This window comes from Gambusia affinis, linkage group LG04 (assembly GCF_019740435.1).
Source record: "Gambusia affinis linkage group LG04, SWU_Gaff_1.0, whole genome shotgun sequence".
Taxonomy (NCBI): domain Eukaryota; kingdom Metazoa; phylum Chordata; class Actinopteri; order Cyprinodontiformes; family Poeciliidae; genus Gambusia; species Gambusia affinis.
In genome coordinates this window covers 28201214-28228794 of record NC_057871.1, presented here as the reverse complement: position 1 = coordinate 28228794, position 27581 = coordinate 28201214, and the positions used below count along the sequence as shown (strand labels likewise).

The window sequence follows — 27581 nt, the reverse complement described above, 5'->3', positions numbered from 1 at the left end:
CTTATCAAATTTATCACAGAACATAGTTCGTGCACAAAATACTACAGTAAGTGAGTCGTTGTGGGTAGAGATCGTGTATTTTCCAGGAAAATTTACGCATCATAAAATCACGTAAAATGCAAAAATAGTAATAATAATAATTCAACAATAACTAACAGCAAAACAAGGCAAAAACAAAATAAGAAGCATAAAATACAACATAATATAGTTAGTTTTTAGGTCTTAAATACTCTGAAATGATTCAAATTTTATGTTTTGTCTACACACACATTTGCTGACATATTACCTCGTCTTGAGGAGTTCTGATCCAGTTCCCATGGTTGCTATGCAGTGCAGGTACGACCAGCGACAGCAGATGGCGCTGTTTCATTCCCAATTTAGTGGGATTTAATAAAGGCGTATTTCATCCCGCTTCAGCTCCAGTGGAATTTACCAGGGTGTGTCTACATCCAAAGTTTTAAAACTTTGATATAGTTTTATAACTTAACTCTCCTTTAACAATCTCTTGAACTTTTTTCGTGATGCTGTTTGTTTAACAAACCTTGGAGGTTTTCACACAAAAGCTGGGTTTTTATGGAAATGATTTTATAGTTTTTGTGGACAAATGAGGACTCCATTTATTAATTAGGTGATCAATTGGTTGTGTTGTAATGAGTTTTGTTTAGGAGTATCAGAGTACACAAATGCACTCCCCCTTTTCAGATTTTTCATTTTAAAAAAATCTTAACTAAACAGCTCAATCATTTTATTTTCCTCCCTTATGTGCTTCAATGTATTTTAGAGAAATACATTGAAGTTTCTGTTTTCAATGTGACAAAAATGTGTTAAAGTCAAAGCGGTGGAAATGCTCTTCAATGAACAAGACGCTAAACCAGCAAATGAGTTAATCATATTTAATATATGACATCAGCAGATTAAAATACATGTTTATTATGTACATATATGCAACAAGGGTGTTTGATAAAGTGCCAAATAAATTTTTTGTCTTTTTCTTTCTCTCTCTCTCTTTTTTTTTTTTTTTTTACAAAAAACACAAACATACATTTGTGGAAGACCATATTCATACACCTGTTGGCCTGGTCCCACGGATTCATTGCTTCGTGATCAGTAGCCGCCCTCTCCAGAGGCTGCATTGCTCAGTGCTGGTTGTGGGACGTTTTGGCACAACTCAGGTGACAATGTCACAATGGCATAAACACTCGGTGCGATTATTTATTTGTAATCTCCACACGACTGAACATCGACAACATACAATACACCAGCCTCGTAGGTTTCCCACTGTGACGAGAACAGTCGGGTCAGAAAACCAGTTTCGTTGCTGGAAGTGAGGAGCTCTGGCTGATTCTGTGTGTGAAACAATCTGCTCACAGGTTGAAAAATGGGTTCGTATTCAATAAAAGATGGCAAGTTACACCTTCCTGGTGGCGTTTTTTTTTTACCTCTTTTCTGAATTTATTTTACACAACGGCGTATTAGGGTTATTGTAGGTACTCCTTTTTTTCTATCTACAATGGCCCTAATATGGCGTCGTAATTTTAAGATTTGCTTTTGAGTTATTATGGTCTGTGTGTATGTGTGTGTGTGTTATGGTCCTCATCAATAAGACATTAGACGGTGACCAAGAAACAACGCGTGACAGTCTATAACAACCGAGAAACAGGCACACACTTATTTGCATGTACATTATTTCAGCATATATTTTTTTCCTTTAATTTATTCCCAAGAGCTACAAAACGGTTGATTAAACCTCCCCGAGCCCCTAAACCTCAGTCTTGTTACTAATATCTCCCCATTTATCCCAAACGGCAGTGATAGATGCACCGACAGGATTGGAAGACCCCAGTTTCTGTCACTACCTGATGATCCGCTTCCTGCAATGACTAGGCTGCTTAGAAAAATCCAAAGAGTTTCCTCGTCTCTGATGCTTCACCGTTGGTGCAAAAATATTGCTCTAAAGAAAAGTCCAACCTGACTTTCAGATATTAAAGCAGTTAGAGCGCATTCGCTGGAAAGACGGACACGTTTCGGCTCTTTTTCACACTCGTTCGCGGTCGCGCTGGGATCCTGATTATCCCCCCTTTGGCAGTTTTCCTCATTGATACTTTCTTCAGCTAACTCTCCTCTTCTTTTTGTTCTTCTTCGCCCTCCTGAGGGGCTTCTTCTTCCTCTTCTGCATTGTCTTCTGCCTCCTCGTCTTTACTGTCCATTTCTGTCCCGTCCTCTTTACCATCTTCTGTGCTGCCTTCAGCTTCATTCTCCTTTGTCTCCTCCTCTACTTCTACATTCTCTTCCTCTTCTTGGTTTTCATCTACTTCAGCTTCCTCAACTTCAACCTCATCCTTGGTCACCTCTGCCTCATCTTTCTCCTCCTCTTCTTTTATTTCTTCATCTTGTTCACCGTTGACTTCTTCCCCTCCTTGCGCCTCTTGGACTTCTTCTAGCTCCTCTTCGGCTTCCTCCCCTTCATTTCCGTCAGTGCGTTCCTCCTCTTCCTCCTGTATTCCATTCTGTTCGCCATTGTGGTTCTCCTCATCCTCTTCTTCAGCATCCTCCAGCTTCTGCTCCTCCTCTTCAGTGTCTTCTTGCGTTCTCTCCCCGTTGCTGTCATCACACGTGGCTTTCCGGCTGTTCCTGCCGCTCCTTCTGTACATGTTGTTGTGATTGTTGTGCTCCAGCTCCTCCAGTGTGAGTTCAAACTGGAAGCGGTCATGCTGGAGGTGTCTGTCAGGGGGAGGCGAAGGCGATTGGGGCATGGTGTTGAGGTACCAGTCCCTGTTCTCCTCTAAGGTGTCCAGGATCTCCTGGGCATCTGGGTGCACCAGGTCGGCCCAAGTCTCCCACAGAGGGTGAACAATGTAGTCAATGAAGCCGACCTTGAAAGGAGATAACAGCAAGGGAAAAAAATGTTTACCCATTTGAAGGCACGCAAGGAAGGTAGTGCTAATTAAAAGTAAAATTAAAATTAAAAGTACATCTTGGTTTTGTGTGTAGAGTTCACAATGATTAAGAAAATTGTTTGCATTTTGCTGACAAGACACAATGCATTCGATGTCGCTCCGTCTCCATTCATGTCCTGTGGATCTTGAGCGATGAGGCGACAGTTGCTTGCCCTCCTCCAGCCAAAAGAGCAATAAAATTTGTGTAAGTGAAATTTCGAGCTGGTAAGATGTATGCACACAGGTCGCCAGCATCATATTGGTGTGAACATTATATGTTACTCTGATGTGTATGCAACACGCAAACAACACGTAAAGTGCATGACGTATACCCATCCGATAGGAGTCAAAATGTCAACCATCATCAACAGGGAAACGTGTGAAGTACATGTTGACAGCTCATAAACAAAGCGTGAAATACGTGCTGTTAACACATATTTTGCACATTGTTTATGTATTAGTGACACCTGACATGCATAAGCCTATTGGTTGTGGAAACATCACACATTTTCGCGTTGTATGCGCGTCAAAGTAGTAAAATGTTCACACACGTATGAGGCCTGGGGTGTTCCTTATGAGATCTCACAGGGATCTTTACTACAGGCAGAAAGTTGAACCCTTTATGAGCTCAACACACAGGTAGCAACTCGAGGTGAACACAACACATGGGATGTATTAGGGAAAGGATTGTCACCTCATTGTGCAAGTTCCACAGGAAATGAATGAGCATCTAGTCCATTTTGATAGACACACAAGGCCGTAGCACAACATTCTTGCAATCTGACTATAAAAGTGAGGTTAAATGTTCATGTTTGTCTCTGAAAGTCCAGATAAAGTTTTGAAATCACAGCCAGCAGGGGTTCAAGCTAAATTTAGCCAGTTGGTAGAACTGAACTCTCTTTCCATAGTCCTCAGATGCTTGAAAAGCTTTGACTTATATTAAGAAGGTCAAAATGTTTCATAGTAAATGATTAAATGCACCCAAAGGATGTTTAATAATTCATATTAATTTTGCTTACAAATAGAATCCTTCTGGGAACTTTTGACTGCATATAGTTTTAGCAGTACTAATGCTAATACTTCCTGACGTGCGGACAGATGTGCAAATACTGCCTGGCAAGAATATCTGATAGGTCCCTTCTAAAACAGTGAAATATTTTATCAAAACCATTCCAGTCTTTTGCATGTATGTGTTAGGAGTCTGGAGTGTTTGTGCTGTGTGGAGGTTTCTTCCTAAGTTTCAAATTTCCACCAGAGGGCGCACTAGGACTAAGGCTGACTTTACTAGAGGGTGGAGATGGGCAGGTGTTTCTTTCCACACACCTGCAAACAATCAAGCCGAGCTCCCAGTGTTGATAAACTCAGACTGAGTGCTAAACCTCGTAGTAAATCAAGCCTTAAGTGTTAAACCAAGTGTTATCCCGTTTCTCTACTTTAGAATCAAAAATCAGAATGTACTTTATTGCTCCCCAAGGGGAAATTGCTTATTTGCTGACAAGCTACTCTCATGCAGTGTTAAATATTAGCCAATAAAGATAACAATAGAAATATAAAATGTATAACACGAGTGTGACATTACAACTAATTTAAATATTACCTAAGTATAAAATAAATTAAATAAATTGAAATACGAACAAGTATGTACGTGGAAATATGTGACTCTATAAATCTATAAGCCGAGTCCAGAGTAAACTTGGGGGTGTCGTATTTTCCAGGGACGTAGAAAAATTTCATAGAATAATCAAGTAACTGTTACCATCTGGCTACGTGCTTAATGAGCGACTGATGCTCAGAATATTACGCCCCCTTTAAGAGTTTTCTAATCATAATTTCACATCCTGAGTTCCTTCAAAATTAAGTTTATGTTCTGTCAAATGGCAGCAAAGAATATAGACATAGATTATGACCATGCACAGGTACAGAAAAGATATAAATGTTAACATAAACAGTCAATAGGGCAAATGCAAAGACATCCTGAGTCTTTGCACAAACTACTGGTTGCTTTAAATAAAAAAGCAACGTGATTCTCCACAATGACCAACATGGCGACGCTGATCAAACAGACGGTGCTGTTAGCATGTTGTTCACTTTAGCATGCTGCTAAAGAAAACAACATAGCATGTCTGATGTTTCTGTAATAAGTGAGAGGAGAGCTGCTGCCTCCTACTGGTACAAAGCAGTAAGATTCAAGGAAATCTTAACGTGCAAAAGGTGCTGGAATCAGAAGCCTTCACATCAGACAAATCTGGCAACACATTCCAGTGAGGAAGTTCAAACTGAAAGGAAACGGCCCATGTGTCAACTGATGAAACTATGATAGGTCACATGTGGTGGAAGAGTGTGTCTGCAACTGTCAATGTCAATAGATAATGCATCTAATAGAATATTCACTGAAGCATTCTGGGAGATGTAGGCAGAGGAAAGACTGCCGCTCAACCTCTTATTGCAAGCTAAGCAAGGTTGGTGGCATCAACTAACTACTGGTCAATAATTATCGATATCAACAAGGTTTTCAGCCATATCAGCAAGAACTCAAGAGCATGGCTCAGATTAAAATTCTAAGAAGCTCACATGAACAATCAACATCAACCAAAGAATTTCAGATTATCTGTTCTGGTAAGCCCAGAAGAGAATTTTTCGAGCGAGCTGATCTTACATTGTTAGCGCTAGCGTTTAGCCCAGGTGAAGTTTTACCTGACTCTTCTCCACCGAGGCAGTGTGTTTGTCGCACATGGCGCTGATCTCCATCCCCCTCTCTCGTTCTTTGTCGCCCTGTCGGAAGAACTCCTCCATAATCCTCTCCGTCCACTGCCTGTATAACGGTAGGGGTTTTGTTGGGTTGCTCAGGTCGGCACAGTGGACCATGTTCCTGAGTACCTGCGAGACAAAACAATAAATATTGTAGAACGTATCTGTTTTTATTACATTTCCTTTAGATGAATGCACTGATACAGACAAAGGTTAAAGGTATTTCAGGCATCAAATGGGCAAAAAGAACATTTTCATCCCACCCTACCTGTATCCTCTCTGTGTAGTGATCTAGCAGCAAAACACCTGAACTCGTCACCTTCTTGGTTTCCACCATGGTCTTCAGATCAGCCAGCAGTGTCATATGTTTAGACATGTCTGTGGCCAACACCTGCACACCGACAGAGTCATTTGAATCTTACTCTTCTCTTCAGGTTTTGGTTCCTAGTGTCTGACTTCCTATTGTACCCCTTGTTCATTAAACATTTCTGTTTAGGACATAAAGGATTAAAAAGTAATGTAAGTAATACTGCCCTTCAAAAAATATTAATCATCTCACAATGGAAATGATCAAGCTTATTTTAATTTACCACGCGATTAGATGATACGGGGACAGGCTTGTTTACATATAGTACTTCACAAAATCTAATTTAAACAAAGTGGCATCACCAAAGAGTTCATCTCCCACGTAGATGACATAGAGCAGGGTGAAACTTAAACACACGAAACCAACACATGTAACCTGAAAGTGTCCAAAGACAAGTTGGATTCCTGCAGCATTGTGAGGAAAGAAAGAGACAATGTTTGTGTTGCTGGGTGTGTGTTGGGTGTGGTTTTTGCCGAGGCCCTGACCATATCGATGACGAGTTTGCGCAGGCTCTGCCGCTGCCTCTTGGTGAGGTTCTGGAAAATGTCGCAGTTCTCCTGATGCAGGAGCTTGAAGCCCACGGCCAGGTGGTGGTTCTCCAGGACCGACTCGTCGTTGTACATCAGCGCCAACTCTGAGTCTGATTCAGAAGAGGAGGAGGTGGGGGACGTGAACACCAACGGGACAAAATATGAGGCACTTATTGAAGCACATGCAGTGGTGCGCTCACTGGTGTTGATGAGGAACTGGTTGGAAACTCCGGGGTGGTCTACATCGTGGATAGCTGCAGCAAACAGAGCGGCGAGGATCTCCAGGTCGGTGAAGACGGCCTGGTGGGATAAAGAGAGAGAAGACAACAGAATGAGCTTCGCTAGCTGCGTTTTCAGTACACTTAATGTAAATACGCCAATTTAAAATAAATACAAAAAAACTCACTGTTTAGATAAAAAGTTTTAGCACAACTACAGATGAATACGTCAAAAAAGTTGAGTCCATGAGGTTATAAAAATAGTTTTGGGTTATTCATTATAGTTTAGTTTTATTTTATTGCCGTTTCTGTTTGCTTCAGTTAGTTTTAGTAAATTTTCGATAGTTTTTATTAGTTATTACTGTAAAATATTGTTTAGATTTAGTTTAGTTTTTAAAACTATGATAGTAGATTTTTTTCATGCTTTGGTTAAATTTAGTTAAATTTAGTTTAGCTTCTTAAATTAAATTTAGTTGCAGAATTCTAAAAGGTTAAAGTATTGTATTGTGATTATGTAACTTCAACAGAAGATTTCCTTTTCAAAAAATCTATGCAATTACTGTTGAGCAACTGATTCTGGTGTTTTCACCCAACTTCTGCTGTTACCATTTTGCAAACTAGCAGAAGAACCTTGAGGGCAGAATAGAGAGATGTAATTTGCCAACATAAACTGCTTGTGTGTGTGGGAAAAAATTAAATTTTACATCTGTTCAAAAGGCTAATAACAGGTAAATATCCATCCATCCATTTTCTTACACCCTTGTCCCTAGTGACGTCAGGAGCTGCTGGTGCATATCTCCAGTTAACGTTCCGGGCGAGATGTGGGGTACGCCATGGACAGGTTGCCAGTCAACACAGAGACACACAAGACAAACAACCATTCACACACACACTCACACCTAGGGAGAATTTAGAGAGACCAATTAACCTGACAGTCATGTTTTTGGACTGTGGGAGGAAGCCGGAGAACCCGGAGAGAACCCACCATGCACAGGGAGAACATGCAAACTCCATGCAGAAAGACCCCGGACCAGGAATCGAACCCAGGACCTTCTTGCTGCAAGGCAACAGCTCTACCAACTGCGCCACTGTGCAGCCAATAGGTACATAAACTGAGTAAATTTCAAATCAGTTTAGGCCAATGAACCTACATCCAGAGCAGGCGTGGAGAGGAGCACATGTGTGGACTGGGCGACATCTGCAGCATGGAGGCTGTTGTGGTAAGCTACGTTTCCATGGTAATGGTCCTCTAGGGTCATCACGTAAGTGACAAAAGTGTCAACAGGTATTCGAAATGTCTTCAGGAGCTCACGTTCCTGGCAAGGTAAACAAAGAAGGAAATAGAGCCTCAAAAGTAACATAAAAAAACAACAACTATGTTTTAAAAATCACAAAGATAAAGGAATTTAGGAGATTCTGTTGCTTTTTACCTGAAAAATGGCGTACATGATGCAGCTGAGCGGCCTGTTGTTGGAGAACTCTGCTACTTTGAATATGTTAAAACTCCACTTGTTTAGATCCTCCAGTTCCTGTTCGATACATGACAAAGTTACAAAAAAGGATTTCATCATCTGCACTTAAAACTCAGAAAAAAAAAGAAAAAAACGTAGTGTCACACCACAGACGATTTTAGAAGTTCTGATTTTTCAGACCAGATGTATCTGAACTTGAATACTATGATGTTTGTGCAATAAAGTGACCCAGTTTAGTGTCTTTTTTTTTCCCCCACCAGGGGGTCTTTTTGTGGGCTCTAGTGTCCCTTATACAACAGTGGGCTGACAGGAAGGAGGGAAGGAGAGGGGGGAAGACATGCGGCAAATGTCGTCGGGTCCGGCAATCGAACCCGCAACGGCCGCGTCGAGGACTGGGGGCCTCCGGGCGTGGGGCGCGCTACCCTCTACGCCACCGGAGCACGACCCAGATTAGAGTCTTTTAAAGTGGGGATCAACAGGGAGCGCTGAGAGGGCCTCAGGATGAGATGAGAAAAAAAAATAATCACATGCATTTTTTATCTCAAGCTTTTCATCATATATATATATATATATATATATATATATATATATATATATATATATATATATATATATATATATATATACACATATACATATATATATATATTTAATACCAGTTAAAAATAATTGCTTTAAATGTTATTTTCTGACTGGTTGCCAGTCAAATTCAACAAGCTGCCAAGAAATGGAAAAGTGGAGAACACATGCAAAAAACCATAAGAACTGTGGGAATAAAATAAATACTTGATTAATATTAAGACATTACATATTTTCTTATAATCAAAAGAGAGGATTGTGATGAAAAATAGTATTATCTGGTAATAGTCATAATATTTTTTAGGATAAAAAAAATTCCCACCGCAGAACTCAAGGCTATCTAAAATCCAACGCTATGAGGCAGCATTTACGATAAATTAATGTAATAATTGCTGAATAATGAATTTAAAAAAACATACTAAAGGCTGATGTTTCTTTACATATTACAACGAACGGCACCTTGGCGAGCTCGTCCTCGTGGTCCGTGTTGACCCCAAAGCGAGGCATGGAGGCACTGGAGAGGCTGGAGCTGTGGGACAGTTTCCTCACACCACTGATGTGACTCATGGATTTCTCTTTGAGCGTCGGAGACGGGATTTCCACCTCGTTCTGCTTGTCTAGAGAGGGACAAAAACAAAAAAAAAACGGATTCGTAGATAAACAAACCACAGCAACTACGTAGATTCTTTAGTTACAAACGGTCGTAAACATGACAACAGACATTTGGAATCCTGATCCGGCTCACCCAGAAAAGTGCTGGAGATGTATTCTGACACCTGGTTCCCAGAGCGACTCATCTCTGACAAGTGAGACAGTTCCCTGTTCAGCATCCTCTTAAACTGTAGCAGAATAAGAGCAGAACAAATGGTATTTTCATATCTTAGAAAATGCACGTCGCTTTTTGATTATTGTGGGGCAAAGTGAGAATTGTGCAATATGAAATTTGCACAATTTCCTGTATGATTTGGGTCAAAATCTCTGTTTCTTTCCAGACGTTTCTCACAGTAATTTGCTGGAATTGTGGCCCTTTCCTTCTGACAGAACGCTTTCACTACATGTGTTGTCATATATAATACTGCAGTAGACTCAGTTCAATTAGGGAATAAAGTCGCAACTTTCTTTATATTTTCAGCTGCTGTGGTTTTCAACAGTGCAGTGAAAAATCTTTTCACCTCCTTGCCTGTGGTGGTGCTACACCAAGAACTACTGAAGGAAACTATAAAAACCTCAGAAGAAGACATGAATGCAACTTCCATCTTTAGACAATGTTAACTAAAATCACATTTTAGTTGTCATTGGTAAAGGACCATGAGCCATTTCTCCTGCTATCAATAGACTCACACATTTGTTTAGGTTGCAGTTTCCCAAATGGCATTGGGAAATATAGTCTACTTCTGGTTTTAGGAGTGGTCTCCTGTCCACTTGCATCCACAAGTACATTTGAACCACACCAACGTTCACTTCAACCAAACCGTGACCTAGGTTTGTAGGCAGACCGGAGTTCATGTTTTTGGTCAGAGTTTGATTGCACCTCCCCTAACAAATCAGACTTTCTAGGCAGACAAATAGAGTTGGATTAAAACAGACTAAACATGGCTGGAGTGAGGCCAGTAGGAAACCTTGCTTGCACACACCATTTCATTAAGGTCTAAATACGTTTGATTCCAAATATAGACCCTACATTGATAGTAGAAGTCACCTTGTAGATGTGTTGGTCGGACCTACTGGGTCAGAGACCTTCCCCTACCTTGTTGGAAGCCATTTCGCTGACGGAGCGGTGCGTCTGAATGGTCTCTAGCTGGTCCAAACACCAGTCCAGCTCCTCCAGTGTGTCCAGGGCCAGCTGTTGGTACTGCTGGTCCGAGAGTGTCCCCCTGGGGCTGACACACACTCCACCTAAAGGAGACCTCCTGGAAGCACAGCAGCTAATCTGATCAGAGAGAAGACTGCAGATTGGACTAATTACTGGCAGATTTTTTGTGTTTGATTTGATGTAAAGCACTTTGAAATGCTTTGCTGCTGAAATGTGCTATACAAATAAAATTTGATTTGATTTTAGTCTGAAGGAGTTGAGTGTGGGAGAGCTGCTCTGAATGAAAGCTTGGAAAGTTCGCTCTGAGGAGGAGCTGCGCCTTGAAGGCGGGACTAGGTCCACCCAGGCATTTTGCACCGCAGAATGGTTGCCAAGGGAGATCAAAGGATTTCTAAAACATGCATGAAAGAATCAAGGCAAAACCCTTGATTTTTTTTTGATGAGACAATAAGATAATACGATGTAAAGCTCATAAAAGTCACTTTTACATAATACTACCCATTTAAAGTTATGTTTTAGTGGCAAGAAGCACTCAGTACCACAATCCAAATTTACAAAAAGAGAAAATGTTATAAGACATCTCTCAGTGCTCTGCTTTTACCTTAGTGAGGTGCTATATGAGTGACAGAGCATTTATATTTCATTTAATTATCTTAATGTGTGAACTGATAATTTAAGGGAAGTTTGCTTCTTACTTGACTATCGGTGTGGAGACATTGGCAAGGATGGTAAAGTTGCTCCGTACTGATCGCAGACTGGCCAGTACCTAAAATCATCAGACAACATCACAGTATTATGTACTCTGAAGAGAATAAAAGCAAATAAAATGTCTTCCAACATTGGATTTTCACAACCAGTCATATTTTGTCAAACTCACTTGAGCAAAAGGTGTGACAATGAAGTCTTCTGCTGTGTGCCTAAACGGAGGAGGAACAGTTGAAAAAAGTGACAAAGACAACAGAACTGATGGGAACACAGTACAATCTCAGGTGTGTTTGTCTTTTAAGCTCACCCTTCGCTGGCGAGAGAAGAATTACGGGAGACGGCCTTGGGGGACATGTCGTAGTCCGAGTCAGATCTGTAGAGGAAGGACTCTCTTCTCTGGCCCTGAGGCAGTGAGGTGTTTAATGTGCGGCTTGGACTCTGGGAGCCCAGAGGAGTGTGAGCGGGAGATACTCCATTCTCTGCTTCGTTACTGAAGAAAAAAAATAAATAAAAATCAAGTCAAACTTAGAAAGAAAGGATTGAGGAGCTGTTTTTTAGGGGCCGGGCGGTTTAAGTATGCGGTACCTGTCCGTATCCACTTGCGTGATGGAGATGCGAGGAGGAATGCGGAGAGGAAGCGTTGTGGGACGCGACATATTGCTCAAGATGTCGGGGGAACGGGTGCGATCTCGAGGGCGGAGCCAGCAGGGTACCTGACGAGACATTGATGCAAGCATTGTGACTAAACGATGGCGGGAAAGTTGAGATTCTGAGGGTGTGGAGTGACGCCGTTTTGCTGTTTTATTCTTGCTAGAAACAACACCGGGGTTGAAATCAACAATTACACAGTCCACCACCTAGCTCCCAAATTTCTAACTTTTGTTGCTTTATAGAGATGACCAGAAAATTACCTTAGTGAAATATTTAAATTTTAGCTCTCTTTTAGCAACTTAAGATGCTAAAATACTAAGTTGCATTATCTAATGATATCTATTTAAAGTTAGGTATGGATGATATTAGCTGAAAAAAGTATCACAATATAAGAGTTTCATATCAGTCAATATCAATTACTGTCAATAATGATAATTATTGACTAGTTTTGTTTTAAGTATCTGAAATATTGCCAAACTGGTGGTGTGACCATTGTTTTATCCACTGTTTTCTCTCCATGTTATTGTTTTTAAATCTTTGAGCAAATATGAGGCACAATGGTGAAACCTAAAACTGCTGCTGCACAAGTTACTCAACAGGTTGTTGCTAGGTGACCGAAGAGCGTGTGAGCTGATGCCACCAACCTTGCTTAGGTTGAGCAGCTAAAGTCTTTGCTCTGCCTACATCTCCCAGAGTGCTGTGTGGTTCTGGATTTATATATTTTTTTAAATATCTATCACAATAGATATTGTAATTGATTTACTGTCCAATCCAAGCTAAAAGAGAGCTAAATCTAAGTTGTTAGCTTAGGTTTGGCTCTAGTTTAGCTGACGCTCCAACTAAAATAAGCTAAGCAATTTCAGTCTAGATATAAAATAAGTTTTGTTTTAGAGCCCAAGTCGCAGAAGCTTTGACCATGGCTTCAATCGAGTGTTCCTGACTAATTTTTGTATCCAAGCTAAATATGAGTTTAGAGTTGCAGGTTTGATGTGGCGTTATCCATTGACTGCATGTAGCTATGACAGTTTTGCGCTTTTTTGATCATAGATTTTGCAGCAAATGTAATTAAATACAGAAGGAGCAGCTATATTATAGCTGACTTTTAAAGATCATCAACGGACGACTAAAGGCCGGTCGGCTGAGATGCAGATTCTATGTGTTGGTACTAAAATGTCACTTCACTTCATCACGCTTTTAAGACGTGGGTTCTAAATAAATTTAAGATGATAGCTGACAGAGCGTGAACAGGATGGGCTGGCTTGGCTGTCGGTACTTCCTCACGGTTCCTTTAAGCTCCATGCCCTCCAGGCATGTCAATGTGACCGCTCCGGTCTCCCTGTACCTGGAGACTGGGAGACAGTCTTCTGGTCCGTCCCCTGCGCAGCTCGGCCCCCAGCGTGGCCCCGGATGTGTAGGATCGGCTGTAGCGAGACGACTCCGCCTTCTCCACAGCATCTGTTACGTCTAATTCATTCCCCTGTGAGAAGAGAGGGACGCGAGGTTAGGAGGGAAACGAGGCAGATTGTTGTGCAGCACAAACTGAAAGCAATGAGAAATTCATTTGTTGCAAATATGAGCTGATTTGCCTAAAAGTGGGGAAAACTTCAACGGTAATGTATAAATTAGCAATGAATGTGTGTGTGTGTGTGTGTGTGTATGCGTGTGTGCGCGCGGGTGACTGTGCATGTGTGAGGGCGTGTATATGTGTGTGAGAGAAAGCCCCTCAACAGACTCAGCTCTAAGAGGCTGATCTGCACTGCAGCACCGTAGCAACAAAACACTGGGGGAATGGTAGCAGTTGCTAGGCAACAGTGCCGTGTTGCGTTTGATGTCGTCCAGACCCAGATGTGGATAGATGCTCTCAGCCACCCGCATGTACAGTGTGTACAAACACACACACACGCACACGCACACACCCAGACTCAGAAACATACGGTCACCTGATTAGCATAATCAATGACTGAGCATTTGAATAATGCATGATTTAAAGTCACCTTTGAATAGAAGAAGGCTGATTTACACTCATTTAGCAGAAGCTCATTTATACAAGGGTGTGGGGTAATAACTGCTCCCCCTTGTGGTGAGGGACTGACAGAGCAACTCAATTCAATAGTAACTTCATCCAAGTAGCAGCATCTACAAAAATTTCTCTTGCAACTAGATACCAAATTTCCACTTCTTGTTTTGTTTATGTGTAAGGCAGTAATTACTGCAGCACAGCTAGCTGCTAACAGAGTCTAGAATAGGCTTGACAAGAACTGTTTCTTCAAAGAGAGAATTTTTATTTCTTCACAAGCTCTTAGGCAAGTATATGATACAGATGGTTATTTGAGAAATGTATAGATATGTAAATTGTAGTTATATTTAATTGAACCTCTATGGGGCTCCAGAAATGGTGACTAAAAAAAGAAAATACGAAGCATAAAATTTTTTAAATTATTAATGAATTCAGTGTGGGATGCCCTTCTCTCTGGACCAGCTCCTTAAGTTTCACCTTAGTGGGAACTTTCTGATTTTAAACTTCTGAGATCAAAAGTCAGAATTATTCTTTTCCCAGTGGCCCTGGTCATCTTCCATACTATGTAATATAGGTGTTGCAAAGTAATGTTAAATTAATGTTTAATGTATGGTGGGGTTTTTTCTAATTCAGCATATTATGAAAAATGTAGCTCTTTATTTTATGGAGAGAAAGTCAATCCTCTTGACTCAAGAAAATGAGAAAACAGACGTTCATCAATTAATTGTTAGTTGACGGACAAGACCAGTCAACTTTAGATTAAGTCATTAATCAATAACTTGAATCCCTGCTGTGCTAATAAGCGGGGATTCAAGTTCAAATTGTGAACTTTTTAGTTGCACAATTTGTAAATTGATTAGTATTCAGGTTACTTTAAGTTTCTGCCAAATAAACATGTATTTTGTCTGGATGACAGACAAAATACACATTAAAAATTAATGCTTTTTGCACTCAACACACCTTGTCTCGGAGGGGCTACCATGAAAGTTTATCACTTCTCTCTGAAATCCAAACCCTCATACTAAATCATGAAGAGGATGCTCATGGTTGTCTGTAACTTTCTTGGTTTTATGTAAATCCTTCCTTGCATCATCATCTCCAGAGGTTCTGGTAGTAACCAGAACAGAAGCAGCCTTCTTCCTCAGGTTGTTGAGCCTTTTTAAGTTCCAGGCCCTGATGCTGTTGCCCCAACAGATGTGGACATCTTTACTTTGGCAACTCAAGTCGAAGGTATTTATACTCCTCCACCATATTTACTTCTTCTCCCATGATGGAAGTAATGTTAGACCTAATCGTTCCTCTCGAACTCTATTGTCATCTCAGTTTTCTTCACATTCAAGATGAGATGACTGTTCTTGCACCATGCCTCTCTGCACTCAGCCTCTGATTACACCTAGCGACTTCAGAGTCATCTGAGTATTTCTGTGGGCGGCAGGGCTCTGACTTGTGCTGGAGTAGAAAAGGAATGGTGATAGTACAGATCCCTGTGGTACTCCTGCATTGCCAAACACCTGGCAACACACATAACTCGTCAATCTCACAAACTCTGGCCTGTTTGTCAGGTAGGGATGGATCCAGGCGATTGTTGAGGCCTCCACCTGTATCTTCTCCAGTTTTTGACAAAACCAGATAAGTCTAAATTGTGTTAAATGGACTAGATAATCAGAGAACATGATCCTCACAGTGTTGCCTGCTTTGTCTGGATAACAGTGGGTTTGTTGTAGCAGGTGTATGATGGTGTCTTCAACTCCAACTCCAACTCCACAGCAAACTATAGGAGGTTTTGACATGACTGCAGGGGGTCCAGCAGGAGTCTCTCCAAGGTCTTAATGATGTGGGATGTCAGGGCAACATGTCTTTGGTCATTAATGGGTGATGGATGAATATTCATAGGCACAAGGCAAATGTAAAAAATATTAGCAAAAATTCTTCCTTCTTCACACCATTCAGTAGCAGAGCAATCGTCCAAAAACATAATGGCTCTGGCAGAAAAAGAGGAATCAATCTTTTAAAAAGAGAGAACGTACCAGAATGTAAGGAACAGAGCTCCTCCAACAGAGCAGTGCTATCCTAGAACGTATATATAAACTTATGTTTTCTTTTTATTTAATTATATTTGTATAGGGTTTATGTTTTTTTTTTTGTTAGACTAAAAAGCTTTTTATAGTTAATGATGCACAGGTGTACGCTGCTGCATCAATAAAAATAACATTGTAGCTTTCTCAATCGTGAATGAATCAAATAGCCTGTCAGTGACAACTGGGATTGTAGGCAACGGGTGACTTAAAGGGACAGTATTATGATTTTGTTTAGGCACATAGTGCCATTTTATAGCGCAATCAAGTAAATATATCACCTTCAATTATTACAGAAGTTTTATATATTGAATATGATTAATAGGAAATTTTACTTCATACTATGATGCCTTGAAATTGGGCCTCTGCCTCTTTAACAACTCCAACTCTTTCTGATACTGCACCTCCAGGAAGTTGTCATAACATCACTCCTTTATTAACGATTTTACCACTTCTCAGTGCACGTGATGCACTGAGAAGTTGCTTGTATATTGAGCTCAGTGAATGTGCAGTACTTCCAGGTGTTTGCTAATTGCTACTGGCTAGTCTGAAGGAACTGAGTGGAGGAGGGCTGCTCAGTGAGGCAGAAGCTCCAATCCTTACACACAACAACTAGATGGACAAGCAGGGGAAGGAACCAGCAACCCACCTGAGGCAAAAACTGCAAAGAGGATCAACATATTTCTCCTCACCTATTTCCTTGTTGTTGGTTTTTCTTAAATAGTTATAATTTTTTTAGAATAACACAATGAAAACTGTTATAATGATGTTACTGTGATAGGCCTAATTTCACCTCACTCTATGAACTCAGCGCTTCTCTTAAGTGATTTATGATTCTTTTTTGTTGAATACTCTGCAGCCATGAATTACGGTTTCCAATATATGAGCTCATACCTTACAGTGCAAATGAGCGAGATAACTAGTTGTATTATATGCTTTCTTAAATAATGTTGATTAATGAAATCCTCATAATTGCAGAAGGCCTACAAATCAGTGTGTCTCCTTGTTGTTCTATTGTTGGCCTGATGAATATCCAGTGCAGATGGAAACAGTGGACATGAATGAATTCTCCCACTGTAAAGAACCTCGGTCTGCTTTTATCCATTAGTTAAGAACATTTGAATGTCAGCCATGTCAATTGTGGATGTGACTCCTGATTACATGCACAACAGAATCTTCAATGTTATGCAGCTTGCTGATACAGGAAGGTAGTTTTTCTTGCCACATAACTTTTCATTAAATATAAATAAAAGTTGCATAATTTGAGTGCTAAATATTCACAACCCAGCTATTCTGGCAGCCAGAATCTCCAAACAATACTTTTTTTAAAACTTATTGTTTATGTTACCTGTCTCACCTCTTCTCCAGTCACCGACAGCACGCTGCGGCTCTTCTTCATTCTGATTGGCTCGTTCTGGGCCCCAGGGCGGAGCGTTCCGGAACCCAGGCAGCAGAGCAGGTGGAGAGCCAGGACCGGAGAGATCAGAGGTCACCGCAAAGCTCGAACCGGGGTCAGACCGGGTCAAAACCGGCCGCCATTGGAGCTGAGTCAGCCCAGCTAACAGCAGCGCCTGCACTGTCTCCACAGCCCAACTCTTTAGATGTATGAAATCAGGCGTATTTCTGCTGTAAAACAGTAAAGGGGCATCTATCTACCCCTCAGAGGCTCCAAGGTGCAAAAAATGTGGGCTTTTTACCCCAAAGCCAAAATCGGAGGCAAAGGAATTAAAAACAATTGTCATCCCGTTAGATGAGCTTGTGGAACATCCAGATAAAAATCCCAGACGACGCCACTAAAGGTATCATCATCTCCTCAAATTCTTCTCGGCACGTATCCGGCTTGAAGAGTGGATCACATGGTGGCTACGGTAAATTAATCCTGCCAGCCAGTCATTTTCCAAACCATCCAGAATCCAGGAGAACCTTAAAAACTCTGCAGCAGGTCTGTAACGTCTCTCAGGTTGGTTTTCCGTAATAAGACCGGTCACTTGGATCCAATCTCGGCTGGGCAAGTCTCTCTGGATATTGCTGCCTCATCTGGGACATCAAATTCCAAACTCCTGATTTGATTTGACGAAAGACATCCTTGAGTCTTCTCCTGAGGAATAGCAAAACAAAGCAGAAAATAGGAGTTAGCATGCAAATAAAGCGAATACACCAGTTTAATCTTTATGTTTTCTTTCATCAATAGTGCAGCTACTCTTCTGCTTTCATACAGTGAAATATTTTCTATAACATACAACAAGACAGCACCAAGTTTTAGACTTCTGGTGGAGTGTTTTTGTTAAATTAAAGTGCTTGAAGGAAAGGCAGCAGGAAGTCCTTTGTTTTCCTTCAACCTCTCTTTACAAGGTCTTTTTCAGTTTCTCATATGGATCAGTTTCATGATCCAGAAATCCAGAACGCTGCTGCTGGTGTTCACTAAAACCAGAAAAATACAGCACATCTCCCCCAGTTCTGAAGTCCTTACACTGTCAGAGAATAGACTTTAAAGTATGTCTATTAGTTTATACATTACTGTACAGCTTAGTACAAAATACATTAAACATCTGCTGATGTTTTGACTAGAGCTTTTGACAAAATGTAATGGTTCCATAATTGCTTGTTCCATAATTTGCTGCTGTACTATGTTTTTATGATGTGAAGCACTTTTAACAACTTTGGTGCTGAAATATGCTACATAATCTTAACTTGATCAAATGTTGTATTTTGAAATATCTATGTCAGTTCTTGTAAATTGGTTGTTTCACTATGTCAAAATGTATTATTTCTTCAACCTCTTGCCTCGCACAATATCTCAATCGGAAAAGGAAGGGATTGCATTCACCTCAAGCACTTGGGATTATGAAAAAATATTAGGATTTTTCCACTAGGCTGTTGGTCATATAAAGAATAATCTGTGTGAACTAAATTTTATAGAAATGCTGCAGCAAGTCCCTTGGTTGCTTAGTGAAAATAGCTGCTTTTCCTTTACAAATGTGTGAAAAACGTAGTCAATATTTGTTAATGTCCCAAAACAACACAATTTAGTAATTTCCGTTAAATAAGAAATGCAATTTAAATCACAAGTGAATACATTTCTTCATGCAAAAAAAGTCATCATAAAGCATAATGTGCCATTATCCTCCTACCACTTCCTGTTTTCTTCTTTGTGGTTTGTGCCAGTGGCAACATCTGGTTGTTGATTATGTGCAAAAAATAAAAAGTTTCCATTGCAGTTATATAAAAGAAACATATTTTGATACGGTCAATAAAACCACCTCATCTTAGCGCTTAGAGGTGTTTTTTTCAAAGTAGGCGTGTTTCCATTTGGCATTTTTTTAAAAAGCCAAATTGCCAAAACTTTGTGTGTACAAACCTTTGTCAATATTCACTAATGTAAAAAAAAAAACACAATTTTGCAATTGCTGTTTCCATTAAATAAAAAAAGCTATTAAAATTACCCGTGAATAAGTTTGTTCAAAAAATGTCTTAAAACATGCTGCGCCATTCTCCTCCTACCGCTTCCTGTTGTCGTCATCTTCTTCGTGGTTTACTTCAATGGTGACATCCGGTTATTGATAATGTGCGAAAAAATGTTTCCAATGCAGTTTTGCAAAATAAATCAATTTCTATACAACCAATAAAAACGAGTTGTTTCTTTTTTTCTTTCTTCTTTTTTTAATTGGCGTGTTTTCATTAAGCAAATTTATTTTCGAAACGTCAAATGGCGCAATGGAAACTGCGCTACTGTGAACTTGAGAAAATGTTCTAGGCTGTGGTGGGATTTTTAGAGCTGTGTGGCTAATTCTGAGGAGATACTGCAACACCAGAGTTCTCTGATGTTATATAATTACTCCGAGCAATCTGCGTTGACCTAATTCCATTGGATGGGACAGATTCAGCATATCACGGTGCTTCCGATAAAAGACACATAGTGGTGGAAACGACTTTTACCAGGGTCACAGAGAACACACCCTCCCATTAAAAAAAAAAAAAAACAGGGGTGGATTTGGGGGAGGAATGGGGGAATCTTCACAGCAGAGTGAGCGGAGATGCACAGAGCGATAACAGGTCTGAGGAGAAATCAACAAATGCATAGTGACACAGTGACATATATATGGACAGACAACAAGGAAAACGACCACATACTGGCATGCACACACTTCCATCTCCAGCAGCTTATAAAACCAAGCAGCACTGCATCAACATGCATCTCGACCACCAACCTGCTGTTCTGTTACCAAACACTCAAACGTAAATGAGAAATAAATAAATAAATAAAAATCAACCGTGCATACATGAGGGGGGCCGTCCTGCTTTCATGTCTGCACACATACAGCAACAACAAGAGGTGTGTGTGTGTGCGTGTGTGTGTCAGAAAGCCACACGTGCACACATACAACCCCACACACGCGCAGGCTGCAGGATGCAGGATGCAGGAATAATAATAATGGGGGGGGGGGGGAAACACTCACCTTGATCGCCAGAAGATCAATGGGAAGAAGGGCTGGGCCTTGTCTTGCTTTTACTCGTCTCCTTCCGTCTCTGTCTCCTGTTCGTTCGTCTGTCTATCTGCAGACATTGCAGTGTATCACCACAGAGAAAGAGAGGGAGAGAAAGACACACACAGAGAGAAAGACAGACAGAGTGAAAGACAGAGAGAGAGACAGAGACAGAGAGAGAGAGAGAAAGAGAGAGAGAGAAGGGGGGCTAGGGGGGTGAGAAAAAACCCACTCTCCGTTCTCATGAATATCCGCGGCTTCACCAGCTTCCCTCCTCCCTCCCGATCTCTCTCCATTCTCCCTCTCCCACAGTGGTCTCCCCCAGCCGTCCCCCCTCCCACCACCACCGGCTCCATGGAGAAGCCCATCCACATCCACCCTCCACCCTCCCGCACAGTGTTGTCCATTAATCCCACAAAACAGTCTCCGCTCCTCCTCTCTCCATCGTTATACCCCGCCGTTTTTCTTGTTTGCTTTTTTTCTTTCAAAAGGCAGAACATGTTTTTCTTTTTATCAGCAGCCGTCCTATCTGAATAACCAGTCACCTTCTGTCACACTCACACAAAGAGCAGGTTTTCATGGACACACTACGCATATATAAAAGAAGAACAAAAACAATAAGCATCCATGTCTCTTAGCAGCCTATTCTGTCCTGTTTCTGTGTCCTTTCAAAGCCTTTCAAGGACATGCGGTGGGTCGCTCTAAAACACCAACTTACAAGAATCACAGTCTTTCTTTTGTTTAACCATTTTGTAGGAAATATGGATGTGGTATTAAAGGTGTGAGATGAAATACAGAACAGGAGGATTTAAGTTTAAATGCTCACAGCTACCCAATAACAAGCCCTTTATTTCTGCATGTGAATTAGGAGTGGGCGTTTATTGTATTATTTAACATTTGTCGTGACAGACACGACAAATAATAGAAGTGGCAAATTTCTCATTATGATACAAATTTTGACTTCTTTGTCATGATAAACACCAATTAATGATGTTTGGCTAAAAACCTGATCCATACTGTCAGGATTGTTAGTTTCTCTATTTTCTGGAGTTTAATTAAAAAAATAAATAAAAAATAAATTTGAAAATTGCAATACAAGTCACAATTCTTTACCTGACTCACCGTGTCTTAAAGAAGCACATTTTTAATGGGAATGTTTTTCAAGAGGAGTATTTGTACTTGTGGGACTGTAATTGTTGTGACACACTGTCACAGTCAAACCAAAAGAAAAGTAAGTAGTTCTTATAGTCACTTTTATTGGTTATCGCAAGAGTACCGCAAAATATCGTGATACAGCTAATTTCAGCTGCCCATCTTTTATTTCCGTACCATAAGGAGACATTGTGATGACAAACACTTCTACATTTTAATGGTAAAGTAAGCATGCATTAAAATCAAGAATCAGAAAGCTGGACCTTAACAAAAGGACTTATTTATTTCGAACAATCAATAAAACCCCCCAAAAAAGAATACACCTAAATAAATACACACAATAAAAACAATGTTTCGCAACATAAGTCTCAGTCATTTTAGCCATTTGTCTGAAGAGGAGTGATAACTTTATGCTTTTTTAAAATCCCCACCCCTTTATGTTATTCTTCAGTATACCCTTATATTCAACTGAAACTTTTAACAATATTCTATATTACTTTACAGAATCCGTATATCCTTCACCTTCCACATAATTATTTAGAAATATATTTTGTACTTTTTATTGAACATATTTATACCTGCACATTGCTTTAGTTCTAATTCATACTGCTTGACCTTATTCATGTTTTGTCACTTTACACTTTATGGCATTGTACAGGGAATAGACCAAAACATAGTGGGACATCGTTGTGAAGTGGCTTAACTGGGAGAAGGTGTTTTGCTTCACAAATTTGTGTATTAGTAGGAAAGCGAAAGCTATCGTTTTGGACTCCTAAGTTTATTGTTCACTGTTACGGTCCGTCCAATAAGGCACAAGAACAAAGGAATATATAAAAAAAAAATTTCTATTTATCTTTCCAAATATTCTTCAAAAAAGACATCCAACATCAAATCTCAAAAATATAACAAAATGGGCCCAAAAGAAATCAACTAAAGCAGGGGTCTCAAACTCCAGTCCTCGAGGGCCGCAGTCCCGCAGATTTTAGATGTGCCATAGGTACAAAACGCTGGACTGAAATGGCTTAATGACCTCCTCCTTGTGTAGACCAGTTCTCCAGAACCTTAATTATTCTATTCAGGTGGTGCAGCAGAGGTGCATCTAAAAGTTGCAGGACTGCAGCCCTCAAGGACTGAAGTTTGAGACCCCTGAACTAAAGCATACCTAACTCAGGATAACAAACCAAAAACTGACCTCACACAATGAACACACAGGGGAATTTAAACTCAGAGGCTAGCCCACACAAACGAGGAGGGGTGGGAGATGAGACAAAGACAAACAATGTATAAACAGAAACAACTAATTTAAACCAACATATTTTGACTACAACACAACTGCAAAAACAAAACAACCTAACACCAAAAATGTCTAAGGAGTTATGCTATTAATAGAGGTTCTTTAACATCAGGTCCCCTGCTTCCAGCAGCCTGATGGTTTGTTCCACTTCCTGGTTTGTCTTTCAAACAGTCCTCTCCTTCAGCAAGTCCTTCAAACTCAGCAAAACAAAGTAATTAATGATTCAAATAAACAAAAGGTGTTTATTAAATGTGTGCACCCATAACAGTAAACGACCTAATGCAATAAACGCAAAAGAGTGAAATTATAAATATATTGTGTGAAAACATTTAAATAAATACTAACACTGGGGAAAAGATGGAGGAACCTCCACATTCACTATTCTTGTTTTCTGAATTTCCAAATCTACATTAGCCTTTGTAATATCAAACATGGTAAACAGGGTATAATCTATCTACAGTTGCATTAATAAAACACACTATTTGACAAAGCGCAAACATGCTCTGATGTGTACATTGAAAATGCCACATGTACTTCAGAAAAGTACAGAATAAATTAAATGTGAACAAAAAACAGAATACGTTGCAAATAATTTCAAGTGCTGTGAATACAACATGAAACTGTTAAGTTCTAACATGTAGGTTTGTTTTAAATGAGATTTTTGATAAAAAAAAAATATTGAGATATAACACATTAATCAAAGTTACAGTTTTATTGAATAGTATATAACTTCCTCATCTTTTAGACACACTAAAAACATAGACAGCTACGTCACGATGACCGAGTTCGGTTTTCATTTTCTAATCTTCTTCCTCCTGTAAGTCAGGCACCCACAAGCCTGAGTCAATGCATCTCTGCAGGTGGTTCCTTCGCTCCTGTTAAACAAAGTCAAAAATTACAGGGGGAAACTGATTAGTTAATGAAAATAATTATTTCTTAAAGAGATGCCAGCTCACCTCGGGGTTCAGCTTGTTCATCACATCCTGCAGCCTCTCGGTGTTTTTCTCATCCAAACTCCTCTGCATTTCCTGCAAGACATGAGACGTCAAAGTACTGACAGGAAGCAAGAGGCCTCACACGGAGAGAAAACTTTATCCATGTATCAACGGTCTACCGCTGAAATGGTTCCATTGACAGATTATATCACTTATAAAAAGATAGTTTTCCTTGTTAAAAGTGAAATAATCTGCCAGTGTATCTCGTAATTTTTTGTCAATATTAACAAAATATTTATTTAAAACAAGCTGCTATATCTTGCTGAAAATGTACTTTTAAGTTAGTTGCGTCTTTTTTCAAGGGTACTAAAATATTTGCACTAGAAACTAGACAAAAACATCAGATTTTGTGTTTTGCAATTAACTGTGAACATCTTGCAAAACTAACTGAGAATACTCTAATGGTTAAATGTAGAATCAGCCACCAGAGAAATCGCTTCAGGAATCATCCAGATGAGCCGCTGACAGGTTGGGTTCTGGCCTTTTTGAGTCTGTATCCTCCAGGTCATGATTGATCAATTATTGAATTTGCTGACAATTACTTCGGTAACAGATTGATCTGGATGGACCAGATTAATCGATCATTTAATTAGTTGGTGATTTTTTTTTTTCACTAATTGATAAATAGGTATGAATCTGACTAATTGTTTAGTCAGTAACTGAAATTCATCAAGTATTGACAAAACCTCCTTGTATATCACTGTGAAGTCTTCATGCCTCTATAGGATTTACCTTAGGCAGTGACTCATAGACCTCTACCAGGTCTAACCCTCCAGGACCCAGTCTCCTTCATAGTGCCCTCTATTCCAGCCTGTGCAGACCTGCGGACCCGCTCCTTCAGCAGGTCCACCTCTAGATCAAAAGTCTGACAAGAACATAAAACAGGATAAAGAAACCCACCCAAAACAATCCTTAAACTTTTTCCTTCAACTACGTCTTACACGGCAAAGACGAACCTTGATGTTTGAGAAGAACTGTCTGAAGCAGCCTCTCGGGTCGACGTTCACAGTCCGAGCTAAATCCAAGAAGAAGTGCCTGACGACGGCTTGGTGTGCAACCTGCTCCATGAGGGCATGTTTCTGCAAGGACGTGCATCACTCAGCGAGGCTCGACTGTGATGTTTATTAAACTCTTTCAATGGCACTCACCTCATCTATCGCGAAGTAAATACAGAGGACGACGAGGTAATTAGCACACTCTGGCTGTCGTCCCAACGCCGCAGCATACCTGGTACATGGTAAAAATGGACTAAACTTATTTAGCGCTTTTCCAGTCATTTTTGTCCACCCAAAGCGCTTTACACTGGAGTCACATTCACCCATTTGCACTCACAATCACACACACATTTATACACAGATCGGTAGGCAATTTGGGGTTAAGTGCCTTGCCCAGAAGCACATCGACATGTGGCAGGAGGAAGCTGGAATCGAACCTACAACCTTCCGATCGCAGGACGACTACTCTACCACAGAGCCACATACTGTAGTTTATGGTACACCACATAAACCGAGCATCAACAATAGCAAGTTCAACATCCGCTTGCAAAACAGCTCAAGCTCAGACGTGTGGAGGGAAGAACAGCCGTCAATGTCAGTTTTCAAGTCAAGCCATTGATTCTTTGCTGGATTTAGGTCCAGACTTTTATTGGGCTATTCTAATAGATCAATGTACTTTGCTCTAAACCTTTCCATTGCAGCTCTGGCTGTAGCTTTACAGTCAATGTCGTGCTGAAAGCATTAGTCCAAACTCTTTTGCAATCTTTAACAGGTTTGAAGTGGGATGTTAGTGTTAGCGCTTTCTTTCACAAGTTCCCTGCATCACAGTTTTATTTTCTAAAGTCAATATTACATAATAATGCCCCTTTACATAAATGCTCTATTTGTTTACGCCATTTGTCCTATTTGTCCTCTTCTCAGTCACGTAATGTAACCAGAATCTCTAGACCGTTTGAATAGAAAAATTGGTTTCTGAATTAAAAAGGGTTTCTGGATCGAATCGTGACTCTAAAGATTGGAACCGAATCCCTAGAAACTGAGAGATTTGTATCTCTATCTACCAGTAACTAATATAGGAAGGAAAACGATAAAAGCAAAGTCTGTGCTCCCCAAAATTTATCTTGTTTTCAATTATGCCAACTTTAATCTGAATATACCTGACCTGAATAAAAAATGTCCACTAGAAGAACAACAAAACACAGCTATAATAAATTAACAATATTTCAAAAGACACAAAGTAGGGGCTGCACAGTGGCGCAGTTGGTAGAGCTGTTGCCTTGCAGCAAGAAGGTCCTGGGTTCGATTCCCGGCCCGGGGTCTTTCTGCATGGAGTTTGCATGTTCTCCCTGTGCATGGTGGGTTCTCTCCGGGTTCTCCGGCTTCCTCCCACAGTCCAAAAACATGACTGTCAGGTTAATTGGTCTCTCTAAATTCGCCCTAGGTGTGAGTGTGTGTGTGAATGGTTGTGTGTCCTGTATGTTTTCTGTGTTGCCCTGCGACAGACTGGTGACCTGTCCAGGGTGACCCCGCCTCTCACCCAGGACGCAGCTGGAGAGGAACCAGCAACCCTCCTGACCCCATTAGGGACAAAGGGTGAACAGAAAATGGATGGATGAATGGATGGACACAAAGTAGTTTTAAAGCTCCAAAACAGTTTTCACCACTTTCTGACATTTCAGCCTCAGAACAGCAATGAATGAGTTTGTGTAACCCCTTTAAAATTTGTGTGGAATAAATAAACTGCAGTCTTCCTTACCTTGCTAAAACCTTCCCTGCAGGTGGTGTCTACGTTCCAGGGTAGCTTCTTCTCATCACGCTGATGTTCCTCTAGAAGTCCCAGAGAGAACTTTTCATCCTTCTCAAGTTTCTTTACCTCAGCCTGGACTTCCTTCAGCTCAGCTTCTCGTTCCTCATCTTCCTCTTTCCGCTTCACTTGCCCTTCCAGGTGTCCGAGTCGTCGCCGGGCTTCCAGAATCAGCCTCCGGTATTCTGCAAAGCTGCTTTCCAGATCTTCAGCCCACTGCTGAAATTTGGCCATCTTATCCAGCCTGGCTTTTGGCACACACAGATAAAAGTGAGACATGTGGAACAGTGGTAATACAGAGGTAATACAACATAGTTAGAGAAAGCAAAAATGGAACATGTAAACATAAAACTAGAAGAGCTTGCAAAGAGTAAAATCAGCATTTTACAAATGGTAAATTTTTATTCAAAATAAAACTATGAAAAGTACAGGACTTCAGCAAAATCTACGAGAAAATAATCAGAAAATACAGAGATTGTAAGGTATTCAACACTCTACATTTATGAAGAAAACTGAAATTTACAAATTGAAATCATCCATAGTTCCATGAACAGATAAATCTTTTACTTGGGTTGTCTGGACTTTCCCACGTGTAGGAAAGTTTTTAAGATTCTACAAACATCAAATGTTCCAAAACAGGAGGAGCAACAAAGACGGGGAACATCAGGGGAATACTAGATGTGTGCTTTCTCTTTCACTTCTTACCCAGTCATGTGACAACAAGATAACATCAACAACTTCAGCTC

General features: G+C 40.4%; 1 protein-coding gene and 1 pseudogene across 2 annotated transcripts; both read right to left on the bottom strand.

The window, feature by feature from the left end:
- Window positions 1-879: 879 nt before the first annotated feature.
- LOC122830383 (cAMP-specific 3',5'-cyclic phosphodiesterase 4B-like) lies at window positions 880-20786 on the bottom strand. 2 transcript variants are annotated; one of them, XM_044115689.1, is made up of 17 exons: window positions 20569-20786; window positions 17460-18209; window positions 13362-13496; window positions 11954-12081; window positions 11676-11858; window positions 11541-11580; window positions 11359-11429; window positions 10598-10760; window positions 9596-9689; window positions 9310-9467; window positions 8230-8328; window positions 7951-8115; window positions 6782-6881; window positions 6537-6691; window positions 5953-6075; window positions 5631-5813; window positions 880-2873 (listed from the first exon to the last, which is right to left on the bottom strand). In XM_044115689.1, the coding sequence occupies exons 2-17, from the start codon at window positions 17508-17510 to the stop codon at window positions 2112-2114; spliced, it is 2610 nt and encodes an 869-aa protein (XP_043971624.1). In that variant the 5' UTR covers window positions 17511-18209; window positions 20569-20786; the 3' UTR covers window positions 880-2111. The 2 variants fall into 2 exon arrangements, with proteins under 2 accessions (XP_043971624.1, XP_043971625.1); XM_044115690.1 differs by having other exon boundaries at window positions 17469-18209.
- A 3055-nt stretch (window positions 20787-23841) lies between these two features.
- LOC122829328 lies at window positions 23842-27069 on the bottom strand (annotated as a pseudogene).
- Window positions 27070-27581: the final 512 nt, after the last annotated feature.

Coding starts and splice junctions, on each gene's coding strand:
- LOC122830383 (XM_044115689.1), bottom strand. CDS start 17,510: ATGAAGAAGAGCCGCAGCGTGCTGTCGGTGACTGGAGAAGAGGTGAGA. Junction 9,468..9,595: donor CATCTCCAGCACTTTTCTGG/GTGAGCCGGATC, acceptor GTCCCTCTCTAG/ACAAGCAGAACGAGGTGGAA. Junction 8,329..9,309: donor ACGAGGACGAGCTCGCCAAG/GTGCCGTTCGTT, acceptor TGTATCGAACAG/GAACTGGAGGATCTAAACAA.